Raw genomic sequence first — 17480 nt, 5'->3', positions numbered from 1 at the left:
CTGCAACAAGGGCAGTAGGTATAAAACTGCAGGTGTGCCAGGCCACCTAGTACAATGTCTGTTTTCTCCTTTGTTCAGAATCTCATGGAGCTATATATTTTTCACCTATCATCATGACATCTAGGCATCAAGAAAAGTCCAGTGATTTATCTGGAGCTACAGTGATACCTTCCAACTTCCCATCTGTGCTGTGCTGAAGATAACCAATTTCTCTAATTGTTTTCATTTGTATAGTACTTTTCACTATAAGATTTCAAAACTCTAAGGATGTGAAGCTTTTTCTGGGTTGGTCCTCGTCCTATGCACAGTACTGCAGCCTTAGTAGTAGAGGAACATTTCGATATGTTTAAGTTCCTCTCTGGTATGTGGAGACTCCTCAGGAGTTGTGCTGCATCTCCAGGTATTGTTTCTGAGTCTAATCATTTAGATTCTTGCACACTATGGTAAAATGACCTGATTAGGTTTTGATCTTATTTGTTTTTCTCTTCCTGTTGGGTGTTGCCTTTATCTGTAGGAAGCCACAATAAAGCTGTAAGGAACTGACTCATGGCACCAGCAGTTCAATATTTAGAAGCTTTCTGTGGGGAATGTTGGTGCAAGCCAATGTAAGGGGCTGAAGCAGCTGAATATCCCTTGCCGAGAAAACATACCTAATATCCCCAGTGTGTCTTTTGTAACTAAAATATAGGTGTAATTATTCAAACACTGCTTTTGTGAATTTGCATAGTAAGTAACTCACACTGCACACTCAAAATCCAGTGGGTGATATCAGGGCTTGTCTACATTACAGCTGCGAAGCCATAGCAGAGACACTTGCTGCAACAATGGAAGGTTTTTGCATCACTGTAGTTAATCCACCCCATTGAGAGATGGTGGCGAGGTCAATGGAAAAACTCGTAAGAGTGGCCATACTGGGTCAGACCAAAAGTCCATCTAGCTGAGTATCCTGTTTTCCGACAGTGGCCAATGCCAGGTGCCCCAGAGGGAATGAACAGAACAGGTAATGATCAAGTGATCCATTCCCAGCTTCTGGCAAAGAGAGGCTAGGGACACCATCCCTGCCCATCTTGGCTCATTGCCATTGATGGACCTATCCTCCATTAATTTATCTAGTTTTATTAACCCTGTTGGCCTTCACAACATCCTCTGGCAAGGAGTCCCACAGGTTGACTGCGTGTTGTGTAAAAAATACTTCCTTTTGTTTGTTTTAAACCTGCTGCCTATTAATTTCATTTGGTAACCCCTAATTCTTGTGTTATGAGAAGGAGTAAAGAACTCTTCCTTATATTCTTTCTCCACACCATTCATGATTTTATAGGCCTCAGTCATATCCCTCCTTTAATCATCTCTTTTCGAAGCTGAAACAAAAGCCTGGATGGTAGCCAGGGATCTGCTAAGATGACTCTGGTGTGTCTCAGTCTGTATAAGATAGCATTCGGGCTGGCATGCAAGGAGCTAGGATGCCTTTCTGCCTTCATTACTGTGGGGAGGCTTGTGCTAAAACACAAATTTTGTATTGTGCCCTCATGATGGTCAGACCTTCCCCTAATCTCTGGAGAGAAGGACTTTGATAGTTGAGGTCCTTTACTCTTTCCTCATTCTCTCCTTCATTGAAGGTGTTGATCCATGATCAGTTCTGCAGCCTGACTGTGTTTCTCCAGTTATTAGTAATGGCCCTTATAGGAGTTTCCTGCATATGTTTATTTTTTACAGTGATGATACATACTAGATTCACTTCTCAAAAGAAGACAGGAAGTGAAAATGCTGGTTGTGGAACTAGCTGTATCTGTGAGATGATAAATGCTTGTTCAGAGAGTGAATAGTTTGAAGAGCAGAGTTAATCTATGTAGAGTCTGAAGAGAGATTTATTGATTGAGCCATTTTATTCGTGGCCAAATTCCAACTCTTATTTGTTACATTCTGCCTACCTTAATCCTACCTGCAGTTTTAGATGGCTACAATAATCTTCCCTTCCTATCTTTAACAGCTGTATGCTGTTAAACAACTGCTGTGTTTCATTCCAGAGATAACTGCATTTTAGTAGTGGATAAAGTAATACCTGTTTGAATACACTTTTGTTTGTGAAGTGCTTTAGGAATAAAAGGTGTTATGTAAAGACAGAATGTTATTTCTTCCTTTTTGAAGGAAGCCATTTGTTGGGAAGGAAAAATCAAATGCACATCTGTATAAGTGGGGAATAACTGGCTAGTTGGCAGTACTGCTGAAAAGGATTTGGGGGTTCTAGTGGATCACAAATTGAATGAGTCAACAATGTGATGCAGTTGTAAAAATGGCTAATGTCATTCTGGAGTGTATTAATGGGAGTACCGTATGTACGACATGGGAGATAATTGCCCCATTCTGATAATTGGAGTAGGTAAGAGTCTGAGTTAGCAAGTGAATAAAGTGGACATACACACAGGTTGTTTAACATTTATCATTCAGTGGTTGTCTCCTTAAATGAACTACCACAGGTGTCCAGTATGAGCTTTATCTTTTATTAGTTAACCTGTTACATACAGTTGGGCAACATCTGGCATATGAGGATGATACGTAATTAAGTGCAATTAACTTGATGGGCACAGTTTGTTTATGTGGTTTATAGATCATTCAGAACTGGAACATTTATTTAATTTCATAGGTTCAGCTGTGGTGTTTTGTTTTCTTCTTTTAAAAACAGCTCAGTGCCCTGCAGACACTGACAAATGATGATGGGTCACTCTGTACAACAAAAAATGTTTGAATGTCTATTTAATTTGTTACGAATTGTTTTAAAGAATGTTTGAACAAATTAAATAAATTGCTCATCTATTTTTTTTAAAAAGGCATCTTGTTTTTTCAATGATTTTGAGTGCTTTAAGTATACACTAACTTAAATGTACATTAGCTATGAAGAATGAATACCTGACATACAGGAGTAAGAAACTTCTATGCTTTCTTTCAGTTTGCACACTAGAGACTGCTAACTGAGAACTAGGTGCTGCTGTTCATTAATCATTGGAGGTAAAATATCTAGTGAAATAGATACTATATAATATCTTACTCTGTCTTATTTAAAGTACGTCAGAGTGATTTTCAAAGCTGTTAGATACTAGTAGTTCTTAGTACTATGGTAGCTATTCAGACATTATGCACTCTGCAGTTAGTTACTTGAACACGGAGTCCTGGACTTTAGAACCTGTATTATCAAGATAGGGAAAGTTACTCAGGATACTTGGGTAATAGATCCCAGAGTCTCTCTTCTTTTTTATTTTTCCTTAAAGTAACCTGAGATCTTTAACTTTGACATGGACAGCCTAAAGTATAGACAGAAAGGCCCTTGATTTAATATACCACCTGAAGGATGGACACCTTTAATAAACAGTACATCATCTTCCCCTAGAACTGCATTACAGTTATTGCATTTGAGCTAAAGATTTTGGTTTGGAATTAAATCCATAAATTTCTGGCCCAGAAGAGAAAATGCCACTGTGTCAGCTGTATTAGTATTGGAAAGAAAGTGATATCTGGTGATCATAGCAAAGGATTGGGAGTCATGCCTCCTGACTTCTGCTTCTGGGCTTGCCACTGATTTATGGGCCCAAGAGAAAATCACCTCACCTCTCTGTGGTTGTTTACCCATTTGTAAAATGCATATTTAAAAATGGTTACCTATCTCACACCAGTGATAGGCTTAATTATCTTTTGTGACATCTGTGAAGATTTCCAGATGAAAAGTACTGTTACAAACTATTGTTGTGCAAATGATGATATTCAGAAAATTAACCTCCCTTAAATTTATAGGTTTGATTAAAATTCACTAGTTTTTGTTTTCAAAGTAATTTATTCTTGAGAACAAGAACCAATTTCTTTAAATATTAACTCTTTGTTAATTACACAGTATCAAAATGGTTAAAAATACTAATGTAGTTTGCCTGATTGCATGAACATCTCTTGGAAGAAATATGGCTGTGTTTTTTAATTTTTGCTATGAATATTGTCAGCTAGATCTCGAGCAAATCCCCTCCAAAACAAATATTACAGATTAACTCACATCTTCTGTTGATTTTCCTGTTCATAGAACATCAGAGTTGGAAAGGACCTCAGGAGGTATCTAGTCCAACCCCCTGCTCAAAGCAGGGCTAATCCCCAGACAGATTTTTGCCCCAATCCCTAAATGGCCCTTCTCAGGGATTGAACTCAGATTTCTGGGTTTAGAAGTCCAATGTCTCAACCCACTGAGCTATTCCTCCCCTGTTGAGGTGGAAGAAGAATTTGACTTCATGGGAATGAAAAACAAACATAAGCATTTTTGTTCTGTTAGTGCTGTTTGTTTGAATTTTTAGGCAAATCAGAAAGTTAGGTCTGGTTATGCCAGACCAGAATGTCCTGAATTTATGAATGATGGTCCATAGAAAGAAAAGAGTTTGGAATTAAATTGCACTATAGTGCTAATGCTGCAGGAAAAGTCTGAAATCTGGAAAAATAACACCATAAGAGAGAGAACAATACATACTTTAGGTTTCACATAACTTCATGGGGAAAATGTTCAGAGTTATAGAGGGTTTCAATTGCTCGAGTAATACAGTCGTTCTCACTTCTATTTTTTTTTTTTTTTACCTGGTGTGGGAAAGCACCTGTGTAAACAAGGTATCTAGTATTTGACTCCTGCATTCTATTTCTAGATCTGCCACTGAGGTGCTGTGTGATATTGAGCAAATTACTTAGGTTTTTTGTGACTCAGTTTACTAAACAAAATAATTGGGAACTCATTGCAAGCCCTGAAAGATCTGGCACATACCCTGACCACATATCATAAAAACCTGCCCCCCTGTTCCCCCCAAAAGTTCATGCCTTATTGAACATTAATAAAAAAAGATGATGATTATCTGTATTGCATATTAAACAACAATGAACAATAGAAGGGCAGATTATTTTAAAAAGTGAAATCCTGCTGTGGGACCAGAGACATATGGGTGAGGTCTTTAATCTTTCTGTGGAAGCACTTAGATGGCTATCTTACTGTTGCATAATCTTGTCCATAAAATATGTAAAAAATTGTTTTGTGAAACTAACATGCAATAAACCTAATGCCCATACACCCATTTACATGAAATTTAATTGTTAAAAAGCAAATAAATTCCAAACACTTGGGTTTTTTTTAGACTGATAGCACTGGACATATTATCAAAACTAAAAGCGAAACTTACAATAAACAAAAATAAATTGGATTGGTCTTTTTACTTTTGCATTTCTCAGCTTGAAAAATGTTAAATAGTCTAATATTGAAAAGCAATTAGATTTTTCACACTGTCTTTATAGTGCTGTTGAAGGTAAGAATAGTGTGGGAGGTTGTTTTTTTTTCTTAAATGTGGTTCTCTTTCAATCTTTTTTTGTCCAATTTATTATTTTCAATATTTTATCTAATGCATAATATTTAAAAATGCTCCTTTGACTTCACTGAAGAAGGGTAAGGCCTACATTTTCAAAAGTGACTAGTGATTTTGGATATCCAGCTGTGACATGTTAGAGGCCAGATTTTTTCAGAGGGCAGCTGCTGATCACTTCCTGAAAATGAGGGCCCTTTAAGCATCTCAAATTCAGCACCCAAATACTGAGCCACCAAAATTGCTAGTTATTTTGGGCCTAACCTTTCAAATCTACTTTATAAAATTAAAATTAAAAATTGATGGCATAAAAAGATTTGCACTGTATTTGTCTGAGAAGCTTTTTTGTATGGTTATGAGAAGCAGCATGGTGGAGTGAGTAGGGAGAAGTACTTTGCTTTATTCCCTGCTTAGCCACTGATTCTGTGTGTGTAATGGGGCAGGCCACTGTGCCTAAGTCTCCTTTTGTATAAAATGAGGATATGATGTACATCCATTTTTGTAAATGCTTTGAGATCTGATGATGAACAGCACTGTATTTAAAAATATTGTCTATTACCTTTAATATTCAGTGTTAATAGTTAAAAGCTCTGGGCCTTGATCTTGCAATGATCCCCATCCACATGGAGCCTCTGCTGCAGAGTTCAATCCACAAAACAGTGATAGCTACAACAGACTCTGGGTGGAATCTTTAGATCAAGATGGGCCCTATCAAGCAGACAGTTTTTCTGTATTGCAAAGCCTGTTAAGATGATGATGCTAGTGCCAAAAATTCATAGAAGCAGAGTATGTGGTTCAGTCCTTATTGTACCATTTTTCCCCCCTGGATATTTTCATGGTGGGTTTAGGATATCCTAATCACATGTCAGAAAAAAGATGTGTCAAAACTATGCAACACGAAAAGCACTAATATATATACATGGTTTTTTTCTTGAACTCGGCCCTGGGGAAAACTGGTCTGCACAGAATCAATGGCAGGCAAGGCCTGGGCAGTGTATTCCCAGTCTCTAGGCAGGATATGCACATGTGCTGTTCTCGTTAATGTTTTACAGTTTAATCAGAAAAGGGTGTTCCATTTTTATTCTGATCTGTTCTGCTCACATTTGTGCCAGCGTTTCCATTATAAATCTCTCCAGGCTAACATCCATTGCACCAGGTCTTTGCTCGTGAGCATCTTAGCTTATTCGAAGTCACTTTAAAGGATGTAACTTTAAGATTAGATTTTATACTTGTGTATTTTATAAGTGAAGAGATCTGTTCAGTCCAGAGACACCTCTGTGTGTCTCCTGGAGCTGGTCCTCTTCAGGCGTAGCTGAATAAAACTGGTTTCAGACCTATGAGGCCATGTAAGCCAGCCCCCCACGTAGAACTACATCACAGACTTACTCAGATATTCGCACCATGTTTATGCCAGTGCAATTCCACTGGAGTAACTGGTGATTTACGCAGTACGAGACTAAATAATTGTTTGTACAGCATTTGAAGAGGAAACATGCTGAATAAATGCTAATTGCTATAAGTAGGAAAAGACCAAAAGATGATGAACTTAAGAATCAGGGACACTTCTTGATTTCAAAAAAACTTGTCATAATTTTTGCAAGATGATTCAGATGCCCTGTCTTTAAAAAAAATAGCTCCTCTTTTTCCTGTGGTGCCACAGTTGATTTTATTTGTGTGGAAAGATGCTTTTAAACTGAACATTGATTACTGGCATCATTTGCCTTATGCACTACAGACCAGCATGAGAGAGACTGCTATTAAGTACCCCTTATTGAACAAGTATTACATAGTTTGGTCTATAATGCAGTGTATAAATATTTTATTTAACTGAAAATGTCCTTTGTCTAAACATTAGGCCTTGTAGCTTTTATTATTTGTCTGAGTTTGTAACTATATTTAAGCACTAATATATTTTTCCTTCCTCCGCACCTACAGCAGTTTATCTCCCATCCCTGGTTTCAGTACTGTTGTTGATTTGTACTTTTAACTGTTTTCTGTGTTTAAATCAAGCTGTTGCATTACAGCAATAATGAATATTTATGGAACATGCATGCTCACCATATTACTATGTCAGTGGGTGGTGCCTAGGAGTTAGTTAAGTATTACTTTATAATATACTGCTATATAATGCAAAAAGAACTAGGGTGTATTACTGCAGAATGGATCTGTTCTGAAAACATGCACAGTTTTCCAAGGAGAGAGCCACAGGTGAACCAAAGCTTTTGAGCTTGGCAACTTCATGTTTTGTCCTTCACAAATTCTAATATGGCTAAAACTCTTTGAATTTATCTAAAAATTATTTTTAAAATTTCAGTCATTGGGTTATCAATGCACATAGTTTCACCTTACCAACAATAGTAGCTTGAGATTTAAATATAGTTCTGAAACTTCCCAGACAAGGCAGATGGCAGGCTGATGAGCAATACAAATATAGTTTACAAACAAGGAAGCTATTTGAGTGATAACTGAAGGCCTGTAACAAAACGTATGTGTTGAAACTGTTGGTATATATTGATTCTTTTTGTACTATGTAGAGAGGGAGGCGTGACTCAAGTTTCTGGTTTAGTCTGCTAGCACCTTTGACCCAACTTCATTGTTCTAGTTATCTTTTTACATAGTTCTGGGATGCCTTGTGATAGAATTACATATATATAATAGGTAGACTCAAAGACTATCTGTGCCATGAAAATGACAAGTAGTAAATGGTTCTCCTGCCTATGCAAACCCGTGTTGAGAATGATTTCTCCGCTGGTATCGAAAGGAATAGCAGAGTATAGTACCCCATGTAGGAAAGAAGGCTCGACGCTAAAGGTAAAGTTAATGGTAAAACTTCCATAGACTTTAACAGGGCCAGGATTTCACTGCAAGTGTCTAACACAGCTTGTTTTTGCAGTGTTGATACAGCAGGAGGCAGGGCCGACTTGCCTGATTCCTGGGAATCGGGCCCCACACCTAAGAGGGCCCCGCACTTTAGGCACCTTTTAAATTTTTTTTACTTACCCCGGCTGCGGTCTGCTCCGGGGTCTTCCATGGCCCCGCTCCCCTGACCAAAGCGCCAGTGGGAGCGCGGCTGCCCCACAGCCCCGCTCTCTCAGCTGGAGCTCTGACCAGAGCGCCGCAAGCCCCGTGGCCCCGGCTGGAGCTTCGGCCGGAGCACGACAAGCCCCGCGGCCCCGGCTGGAGCTCCGGCCAGAGCGCCGCAAGCCCTGCGGCCCCGCATCCTGGCTGGAGCTCCGGCTGGAGCTCCGGCTGGAGCGCCGCAAGCCCTGCGGCCCTGGCTGGAGCTCCGGCTGGAGTGCCGCAAGCCCCGTGCCCCCAGCTGGAGCTCTGGGCCCTTTAAATAGCCCCCAGAGCCCTGGGGTAGTGGGGGGCACTGGGGGCTATTTAAAGGGCCAGGACTCCAGCTGCTTCTGCCACCCTGGTCCTTTAAATAGCTGCCGGAGCCCCGCCGCCCCCGTGCATTCCCCAGGGCTCCGGCAGCTATTTAAAAGGTCCGGGGTGGGGTAGAAGCAGGGGAGCCCTGGGCCCTTTAAATAGCCCCCAGAGCCCTCGGATAGCGGGGGCTTGGGGGCTATTTAAAGGGCCGGGGCTCCAGCTGCCTCTGCTGCACCCCCTGCCCTGCCCGCACCAGCCCCGCCCCCCGCTGCCTGCAGCCAGCTCTGCACCCCCTGCCCACAGCGAGCCCCTGCCAAACCTGCTGCCTTGTCTGCAGCCAACCCCTGCCACACCCCCTGCCCACACCAGCCCTGCACTGCCCGCCCTGCCCTGTCTCCAGCCAACCCCTGCTGCACCCCCCTGCCTGAAGCCAGCCAGTCCCATACTCCTGTCTCCAGCCCTGCTGCACCCCCCTGTGGCCCTGCCTGAAGCTAGCCCGCCTCACACTCCCCTTTCTCCAGCCAGCCCCGCACCCCTTGCCCTCCCTGCAGCCAGAGCCTAGCTCCAGTCAGCCCCTGCCCTGCCTCCAGCCAGCCCCGTGTCCACTGCTGCCCTGCAGTTCCCAGGGCAGTAACCTGCACACCTGCTTCAATGAGGGGGGCAGGAAGCAGCGGGGACCCACACAGGTGCACATCCCCAGGGAGTGGCGGGTACCCACACATGTGAAATGGCAGTCATTAATAACCAATCAACAGCATATATGATGCAATGTACATAATATACAATTTTATTATTTATATAGTTATGGAAAGTAAATAATACATGGGAAGAAATGGAAGGCTGTTTTTTACACTTTTTTCTTTTTAAGTCATCCCTGCCAGGGCCCCGCCGAAAGTGTTCGAATTGGGCCCCGCACTTCCTAAAGCCGGCCCTAGCAGGAGGGCTGAGCTCTGGGAGCAGGAATAGCCAAGAGATATGCTGTGGTCTAAATGAGTGCTCAGATTTTAGATACTTTAGTTTATCTCCTGATTGGTGCTAGTCATTTCTCAATTTTCTATCTGGCAGTGCCATTTCCTCTGTCCTTCAGGTTTACTGGGTGCCCCTGAGTGACATTCATTCATCTCTACTATACACAGCTGCCTAGCAGGGATTTGGTAAAACAGTTTGTCTTGCAGAAAGCAGACTAATCCTTGCATGAAAAACCAAAGAATCTTGACGTTTTGCAGCATAAAATAATTAAATGTAACAGATTGTAAACAAATTATACTGTAAATTTATGGGCTCTTCTTTTTCAGTGCTATGGAAGCACTAGCTCGGTGACTGTGCCAGAAACGCTGCTGTTTGTTTCAACCCTTGATGGAAGTTTGCATGCTGTCAGCAAACGGACAGGATCAATCAAGTGGGCTTTAAAAGAAGGTGAGTATGAGGTGTCCTCCTGTCTTCTGTGCAGTAACTTCAATAACTGTATATAACTTTACATACAATATTGATACGCATATTTTACCATGACAATAATGTTCAACTGATTATGAGTTTTTAAATACTTCCTCACAAGACATACTTTGTACAAAATCTATCATGGTTTTGTAAAGGATGAACATAGGGGTGCAGAAGCCAAAAAAATCTTTGGAACAGATGTAGACACTGAAAGACATATTCCTTAGCTCTGCTGTTCTCCTTCTGGACATGACTTGGTATCTAACTGCAGCATAACAGTAATCATGTTGAGCTGTATATTTTCACATTTAGATTTTTTTTAAAACAGATTTTTTTGTGAATGTTTCAGAACATTTAGGCAGAGGTTATAGATACTATTACTGTACCAAACATCTTAGTTCAGGCCTGCACATTAGCAATATTTGTACAGCTTTATTTGCCTTTGGACAGAATGTCCCCTCTTTAAAGTTCATTCTTCTGCACTGGGTAATGTGGATCTGCAAGGATTTTTTAGTACGTTTGTCCCTTCCAGATTGGATTACACAAAGCACTACTACAGGACATAGCTATGCTCCCTCACAGCTGGATGGGGGAAAGTTAGCAGTTGCACTAATTCTCTGAATACTGCAATAGTTCTATGGTTCCTTCCAAATGTGATTGAAAGTGTTGAGTCTGATTTATAAAACTGTACACAGATAGGCTTCTGATTACTTGAAAGAGAGTCACGCTCTGTATGGTTTCAGGGTAGCAGCCGTGTTAGTCTGTATCCGCAAAAAAGGTGATTAACAAACTTATTTCAGCCCAACTCTGTATGTGCTACCATGGCAACTGAGTCATGGTATAAGAATCTTGAGTAGGCACCCAAATTCCATGGCATGATGGGTGCCTTATAAGCCTCTGATTAGAATAGAATAGAGGTTCCCTGGGGTTCTTCTGCTGATACACTAGGAACTGGAGGCAAAAGATTTGTAGTGGAAGGCTCTTAACCCTGGAATAAGCTTCTCCCATTGGTACAATAAAGCCTAAGTCTGTTGACCTAAACGGCAGGGTATAAAGGTCATCTCTTGTCTCTGCTGTGTGCCTGAGGGAAATGGCAATAGGGATAACACAAGTTTAATGGTTCAGGTCTGTCATTGTTGATGTTGAACAAGTTGTGTGCTAGGGACTGCACGCTTTTATAACTTAATACATAAAATAATAAGAAAGAGGCTCGTACAAGAATAGCTTTTGATCAGTTTTTTCTTCGTGAAAATATGGCATTTAATACAAAATAAAATGGTTGTGGTTGGACGCTGGTGGTTGATTACACATAAAAGGTATATTTGAGATGTAGCCCTTTTTCCTCACCTTTTGGAAATCCATTAGAAAGCAGCTAAATGAAATGTCACAGTGATTGCATCATTCTACTCAGTATTTGTAAACCAGTTGCGCTTTCAGTTGGCAGGTGGAATTGGTGGCGAAGGACTGTGCTAGTCTGATCTCTGTGGTCTAAACCAGTTCTTCTGTCCTTTGAGACGGTTCATTGTTTGAATGTAGTTCTAGCAAACAAGCAGTTATTTTTGTAAGAGCACAAGGAGCACTTTTTAACCCCCTCTTATCCACTGTAGAGTAAGAAATGGTAAGCCAGTGAGCCAGAAATGTCAGGAATCTCAGTCTATGGGTATCCTCACAATTTTTCCCCCCTCTGTACCAATATTTTCACCGAGGTAAATGTTGCATGGAGATCTCCTCTATCCCTGAGCAGTCTTGATTAGAAGAATGAAAATTACTACTCTCTTAATTCACTATTGCCTTGTTGCTTGTAGCTATATTAATATTAAGAAAAACTTTAACCTATACTGACATAACACAGCGTCTGTGCATACAAGTGTATAGCCCTGTCCTCTGTAGAGTTAGACTCACTTGTATAGACTCAGTGCAGTAGTTGGCCTTCACTTGTAAGCAGTCTTATTAAGGGGAAGAGGTTAGGTGCCTCTGATGAGGGTACCTAACTAATGAAAATAAGAGAGGACACTAGTTTAAGTTCAGATTGTTTAAGTTACTCCTCCTTATAAAAAAAAAAGTTGCAAAACGCCATTTTTTTTGTTGTTTTTTGGTACATTAATGTCTTACAGAACTGGATTATCCAGTCTGGTGGTGCTAGTTTTATTTTATTGACTGCTTAATATTCTGGATCCTTATCTGTGTGCAGTACACCCAACTAGTGTTTTGTGACGTGCTTATCACCCATTTATTTGGTTCTATATAACAATGAAAACCACAAACGTCAATGCACAAATATATGGTAATAGTCATTAGCATTGGAATTAATTTAAAAACAAGCTGCATGTTTCTGGGTTAGCTTAGTGAAACTCGTGAAATCTCAACAGGCAAGGAACTACATGTATGACCTGGTAATTGAATTTGGAAATTAGATTTCTAACTGAAATTGGCATTTCTGAATCTTCTGTTGGTTGCTACCAGGTTGGTGAAAAACCCACATTAAAGATGTGTGATAGCTGCAGTGCTGGGAGGCCAACATCAGAGTTGGCTAACCACCCACCATCCTGCTCCAATGCTGGGTTAAATACTAGAAGCACTGTAATATTGGTACTGAATTTGGTATGTTCACTATATGTCGTGCTGTTTGTCTCTATTAACTCTAAGTTTGTAACTCATACAAAACTTTCTGTGAAACTTCTAAGTTGCACACGCTGCCTGGGTTCTCTGACAGCTGCTTTGTACCCTAGATGTTGGAAAATTAAGCATATGTTGTTGTTCACATGACTTGAGATACTCTTGAGGTCACCTACAGCACAGTGAAATCACTTATCAGTGACGTTAGGTTTGGTTATTATTATACTTAAGAAGTTAGGTATTTAGCACGACCAACTGGTATAGTACCTTCTTGTTAAAAACTAAACAGCCATGTGTCTTCATGTGCTAAAAGTTAGTATCAGGAAGGGGGTTGTTCACATTCTGGTAGTGCTTAAACAAACATGAACATCTTTCCATTTACAGTTTGTCCTGATTAGCACTAAAACCTATTACAGGAATGCAAAGTAAATGAACTAGTGCCTCTTATCACCACAATAATCTGTTTGAGTTTCCTGCCCTCATCTAGTCTGCCAGGAAAAGTGATTTGAATGTTCCTGCTCTCTTCTCCCCATGTGCTGCCAAATCAACTGTCAGTAAACAGTGAGAGAAGTAATAGTTTGGAAAGGAAAGAACACATTATACAGTTACCTGCAGTGTGAACTGTGGGCTCAGCTACTGCAAGGTGCTGAGTGCCTTCAGGTTCCAGTGATGTCAACGGGTGCTCAGCACTTTGCAGGATTGGGCCCTCAGTGACTGGCCATGTAACTGATGTTGCATCATCACATCCACTTCACAAAGATGGTCCTAGAGTTGTTAGGGAAAAAAATGGTAGTCCAATTCCGGAAGAGCCTTTGTCCCTGCTAGAGCCCCAAACCGTCCAGCTGTAGCATTTTGAGGCTCCAGGGTGTGGACACCACTTGTGAACAAGTCTCTAAAGCGCCATCTCTGATCAACAAAAGGAGTGGTTAGTTCTGAGTGGTGTGACGCACTCCCTTACCTTCTCCTCTCACCATTGTCAAAACACCAAGCAAGCTTCCTCAGCACTGACAGCCTGCCTGTGGAATCCAGAGACTGAGAAGCCAACTTGGGTATCATCAGGCCACTGCACCAAACAACAATCATTTAAACAAAGCTACGATTGGGGCAAAATCCAGGCAATGTAAAGTTGCACTTTTCACAAGCTGTTGAACAGTCTCCATGTTAGCTTGCAGCTCTTTCTGTTTTAACTTTTTTTCTTACCATTATTGCTCATAAAATGTGAACATTCACCCTTCTGATTGGAATCTGTATCTACAATGTCTTAAGTGACTAATCAATAAAACCCTCTGCATTGAAAGGTCATCTTTCTTTTAAAACGATGGGGCTCTGCAATTAGAGATGGCATTGCTGCTGATGCTGCTTCTGTGTCACCTCCTTAGTTTGTGTTGCAAGGCTAGGGTGCAGCAGTTCAGACTCTATTCTCATGTGCTCTTGACTAAACGTATCTGACAACTATGCAGTATTCTTTCTATAGAAGAAGATGGAATCAGTTACCAGCAAGCAGCCAGTAATGAGCCTACGAGTGACTTATTGGGCAGCCTCCTGCTTTGGTCACAAAACTATAATCTGTGCCACAATGAAGGAAAGGAAATCTCTCAAGACAGGGAAGACTGAGCTGGAGAAAAAGTGCAGATGAGAAATCTGAGACCGTTACAGGAGGCGGCCCAGAGCCCATTGGCGAGATGGGATCTGAAGAATGGTTCTCCCCTGAATGTCATCAGTATAGTGGTCTGTATTTTAAAAAGTCTTATATCAGTGGTCTTTGTTCAGATGGTGTTTCGTAAGAAGTACTGTCCCCACTGCCTCCCGAAAAAGCACTCTGGTCTAGTCTGTTGACTTTGTTAATAAGCAGCATCTTGAAGGGTCAAGAATTTAAGTATGGAGTGTTTCAGGATGCTATTTTGGGTATATTTTGTCTTTGTCCTTCTCCAGTTTATTTCTTTGCTTTCCTGGTTGGAACAGTCTCCTTGCCCTTTTGCCCCAAATGATCCTTCTCTTCATTCTCCCTACGTACCTAAAATCCACTTCTTCCGTCAAGTGTTTTCCAAAGGAGTATACAACATGCGCAGCTTTGAGGCTATATCTATTGCCAGTGTAGGTTGCTTGCTTGCTTTCCCTTTGCCTTGTCCCACTAGTCAGAGTCAGTGTGAAGACTCTTAGAGTATGTGTGATTGGCACAACTGTTACAAATCAGCCACTCAGGCCAGATGTTCTTGGTTTGAAATAGGACCAGCCCCACCTGCCTGATAGAGGCACAGGGTGGTGAAGTAACTTGCCCAAGGTCACCCAGCAGATCAGTGGCAGTGCTAGAAATGGAGCCAGGTCTCCAGAGTCACAGTCCAGCACCCTTTCCATACTGCCTCCCCTAGCTAGTATAGGGTGTATTGTCTAATTTGGAGTGTAAACTTTTTGGGGCGTGGACTGTATGTTCTTTTCTGCATGATGTTGAGCATAGTAACAGTTGTCAATGTAAGTTATAAAAAGGATCTTGACCCTCCAAAGCCTTACTGGCATGACCAGCCCATTGAAGTTAAGGATTCATGAACGGATGTTGCAGGTTTGGGCCCTTTTTATAATTTATATTTCAAGCACTGTTAGTGGGCTCAGATTGAGACCTATAGATCCTACGTTAAAATAAATAATAATAATTTCCCAGCCTTGGAGGATTGTTTGGTACAGAATTGCAGATCCAAAGATTAAAACCCATAGGGACTTTAGAGAGAGAAACTGTTAAATCCATTAAAGCGATCAACTCCTCTGTCCTTAGCACACTCCAGAGGACTGTGAGTCAGTGTCTGTAATCTTTTTGAAAGAAGTTGCAATGCTTAGCTGGGATGACACACACTTTTTAGCCCAGTCCTTAGCCCACAGCTTCTGATGAGACCCTAGCTCAGAAACTGTTTTTCCAGTTCATTCCACTGTGGCAGCAACTAGTTCAGTTGCTGTTTCAGAATCTGCCACTTCTCCTTTTTCAGTCATTGTTTTCATGTGTTTCTGCTCAACCTAGAGACACGTTAAAGTGATGGAAATCTGAAGTGATATCTCATGCATTTAAAAAGAACTGTCAAAGGGCAAATCTCTCCTTATCTCATTTTTTTTATGAGGCAGAAAGAGAGAATTTAAAGCGATAGATGTTCATATTCAGCTTTTAGGATTATGCCATTTGCTAGGAATTATTCTCAAATAATACAAATATGTCAGGGTTTTGTTCTTTTTTACTTTAAAATCCCAGGCTGTGTCTTCAAAATACTGTCTAGAATTATTCTAGACTAATTTAGTCTGTCATTAGTAGGGTCCATCTACAGTACAATACAAGCAGAACTGGGTCAGAGCATCTGACTGCTGGCTGGTTATAACGTTGTTGCCAATGAGATATAACTGGACCCCATTAATGAGGTAAAACCAGGGATATTCATTATGTAAATGGGCCCTCTGACTCTGTTCTTGCAAGTGGGCCCTCAGAGAGAGTCTAGAACAGGGATCGGCAACCTTTCAGAAGTGGGGTGCCGAGTCTTCATTTATTCACTCTAATGTAAGGTTTCGCGTGCCAGTAATACATTTTAACATTTTTAGAACGTCTCTTTCTATAAGTCTATAATATATAACTAAACTATTGTTATATGTAAAGTAAATAAAGTTTTTAAAATGTTTAAGAAACTTCATTTAAAATTAAATTAAAATGCAGAGCCCCCTGGACCAGTGGCCAGGACCTGGGCAATGTGAGTGCCACTGAAAATCAGCTTGCGTGCCGCCTTCGGCACCCGTGCCATAGGTTGCCTACCCCTGGTCTAGAAGCAACCTCTTATTTTCTAACCCTTTTATTTTTCCAGCCAATGGCTTTGTAATAGTACAGATCTTTTTTGAAAAGAGTTGCAAAAATGGAAACTGATTAAATCTCAAGAAATAAATTATTTTCTACTCCCGCATCTTCGGGGTATGCACTGAATGCCCCTGCCAATTGTTTTTTTCATCTCTCAACTCTGTGGTTAGCTGTACTTTTGAGGGCTTTGACAGGACTGTGGCAGGCTGTGTTTAATCATCTACGAATAGTGAGATGTAATAATGGAATGCACTGCTCAGTGAAGTGAAGTTGTTATATATGAATGTTTTAATCTAGTGTAATAGTGGCACAGTGCAAAAAACAAGCAGGAAAGCAGCACAATAGATGTAGATAAGAAACCTCCCCACAAATATAGGGAGCAATTACAGGACAAGGGCATACTTCCAGACTCTAGCTTGAAGTGAGACAGCTTTGCCAGGTTGGGAGCCTAGTGATCAAAAGGACACTGAACAGTTAAAAAGACTTAGCTGGAGGGGAGAGTTGTCAGCTGCTGTCCAGGGAGAAAGGCTGACAGAGAGAGGCTGGAGTTTGAAGGAGCCGAATCTTTCCTAGCTTTGGGGAATGGTGAGCCTCAGGCAGAAGCAGGCATGCATATAGACGGGCTTATTGTTTTAAGATCTGTTTTCTCTTAAATACTTTGGTTCTAAATAAATAATATGTTTCTTTAAGGAAGCTGTCTGATCACTGGTTACTGCTGTCATTGTTCTCAGAGGACACAGAACTGTAGGCATGAAGATAAGTCAGGCCTGCAGAGGTAATCACGGTTGATCACAGGGAACTGCAGACCAGGATCTGGTCTGAGAGTGGAAGAACTACGTGATTCCACCCCAAGAGAGAAGTGGGCT

At 41.0% G+C, this 17480-nt stretch overlaps 1 protein-coding gene across 2 annotated transcripts in view; it reads left to right on the top strand.

Annotated features, from left to right (window-relative positions):
• Positions 1 to 17480, top strand: part of ERN1 (endoplasmic reticulum to nucleus signaling 1) — a 74692-nt gene that overhangs the window by 23415 nt on the left and 33797 nt on the right. For both annotated transcript variants that reach the window (XM_075071848.1, XM_075071849.1), the window contains exon 2: positions 10037 to 10157. In XM_075071848.1, the coding sequence (XP_074927949.1) occupies positions 10037 to 10157 (121 nt within the window). The remainder of the gene's footprint in view (positions 1 to 10036; positions 10158 to 17480) is intronic.

This window comes from Chelonoidis abingdonii, chromosome 13 (assembly GCF_003597395.2).
Source record: "Chelonoidis abingdonii isolate Lonesome George chromosome 13, CheloAbing_2.0, whole genome shotgun sequence".
Lineage (NCBI taxonomy): Eukaryota > Metazoa > Chordata > Testudines > Testudinidae > Chelonoidis > Chelonoidis abingdonii.
The sequence above is the reverse complement of the archived record's forward strand: the minus strand, read 5'-3'. Positions and strand labels throughout refer to the sequence as shown.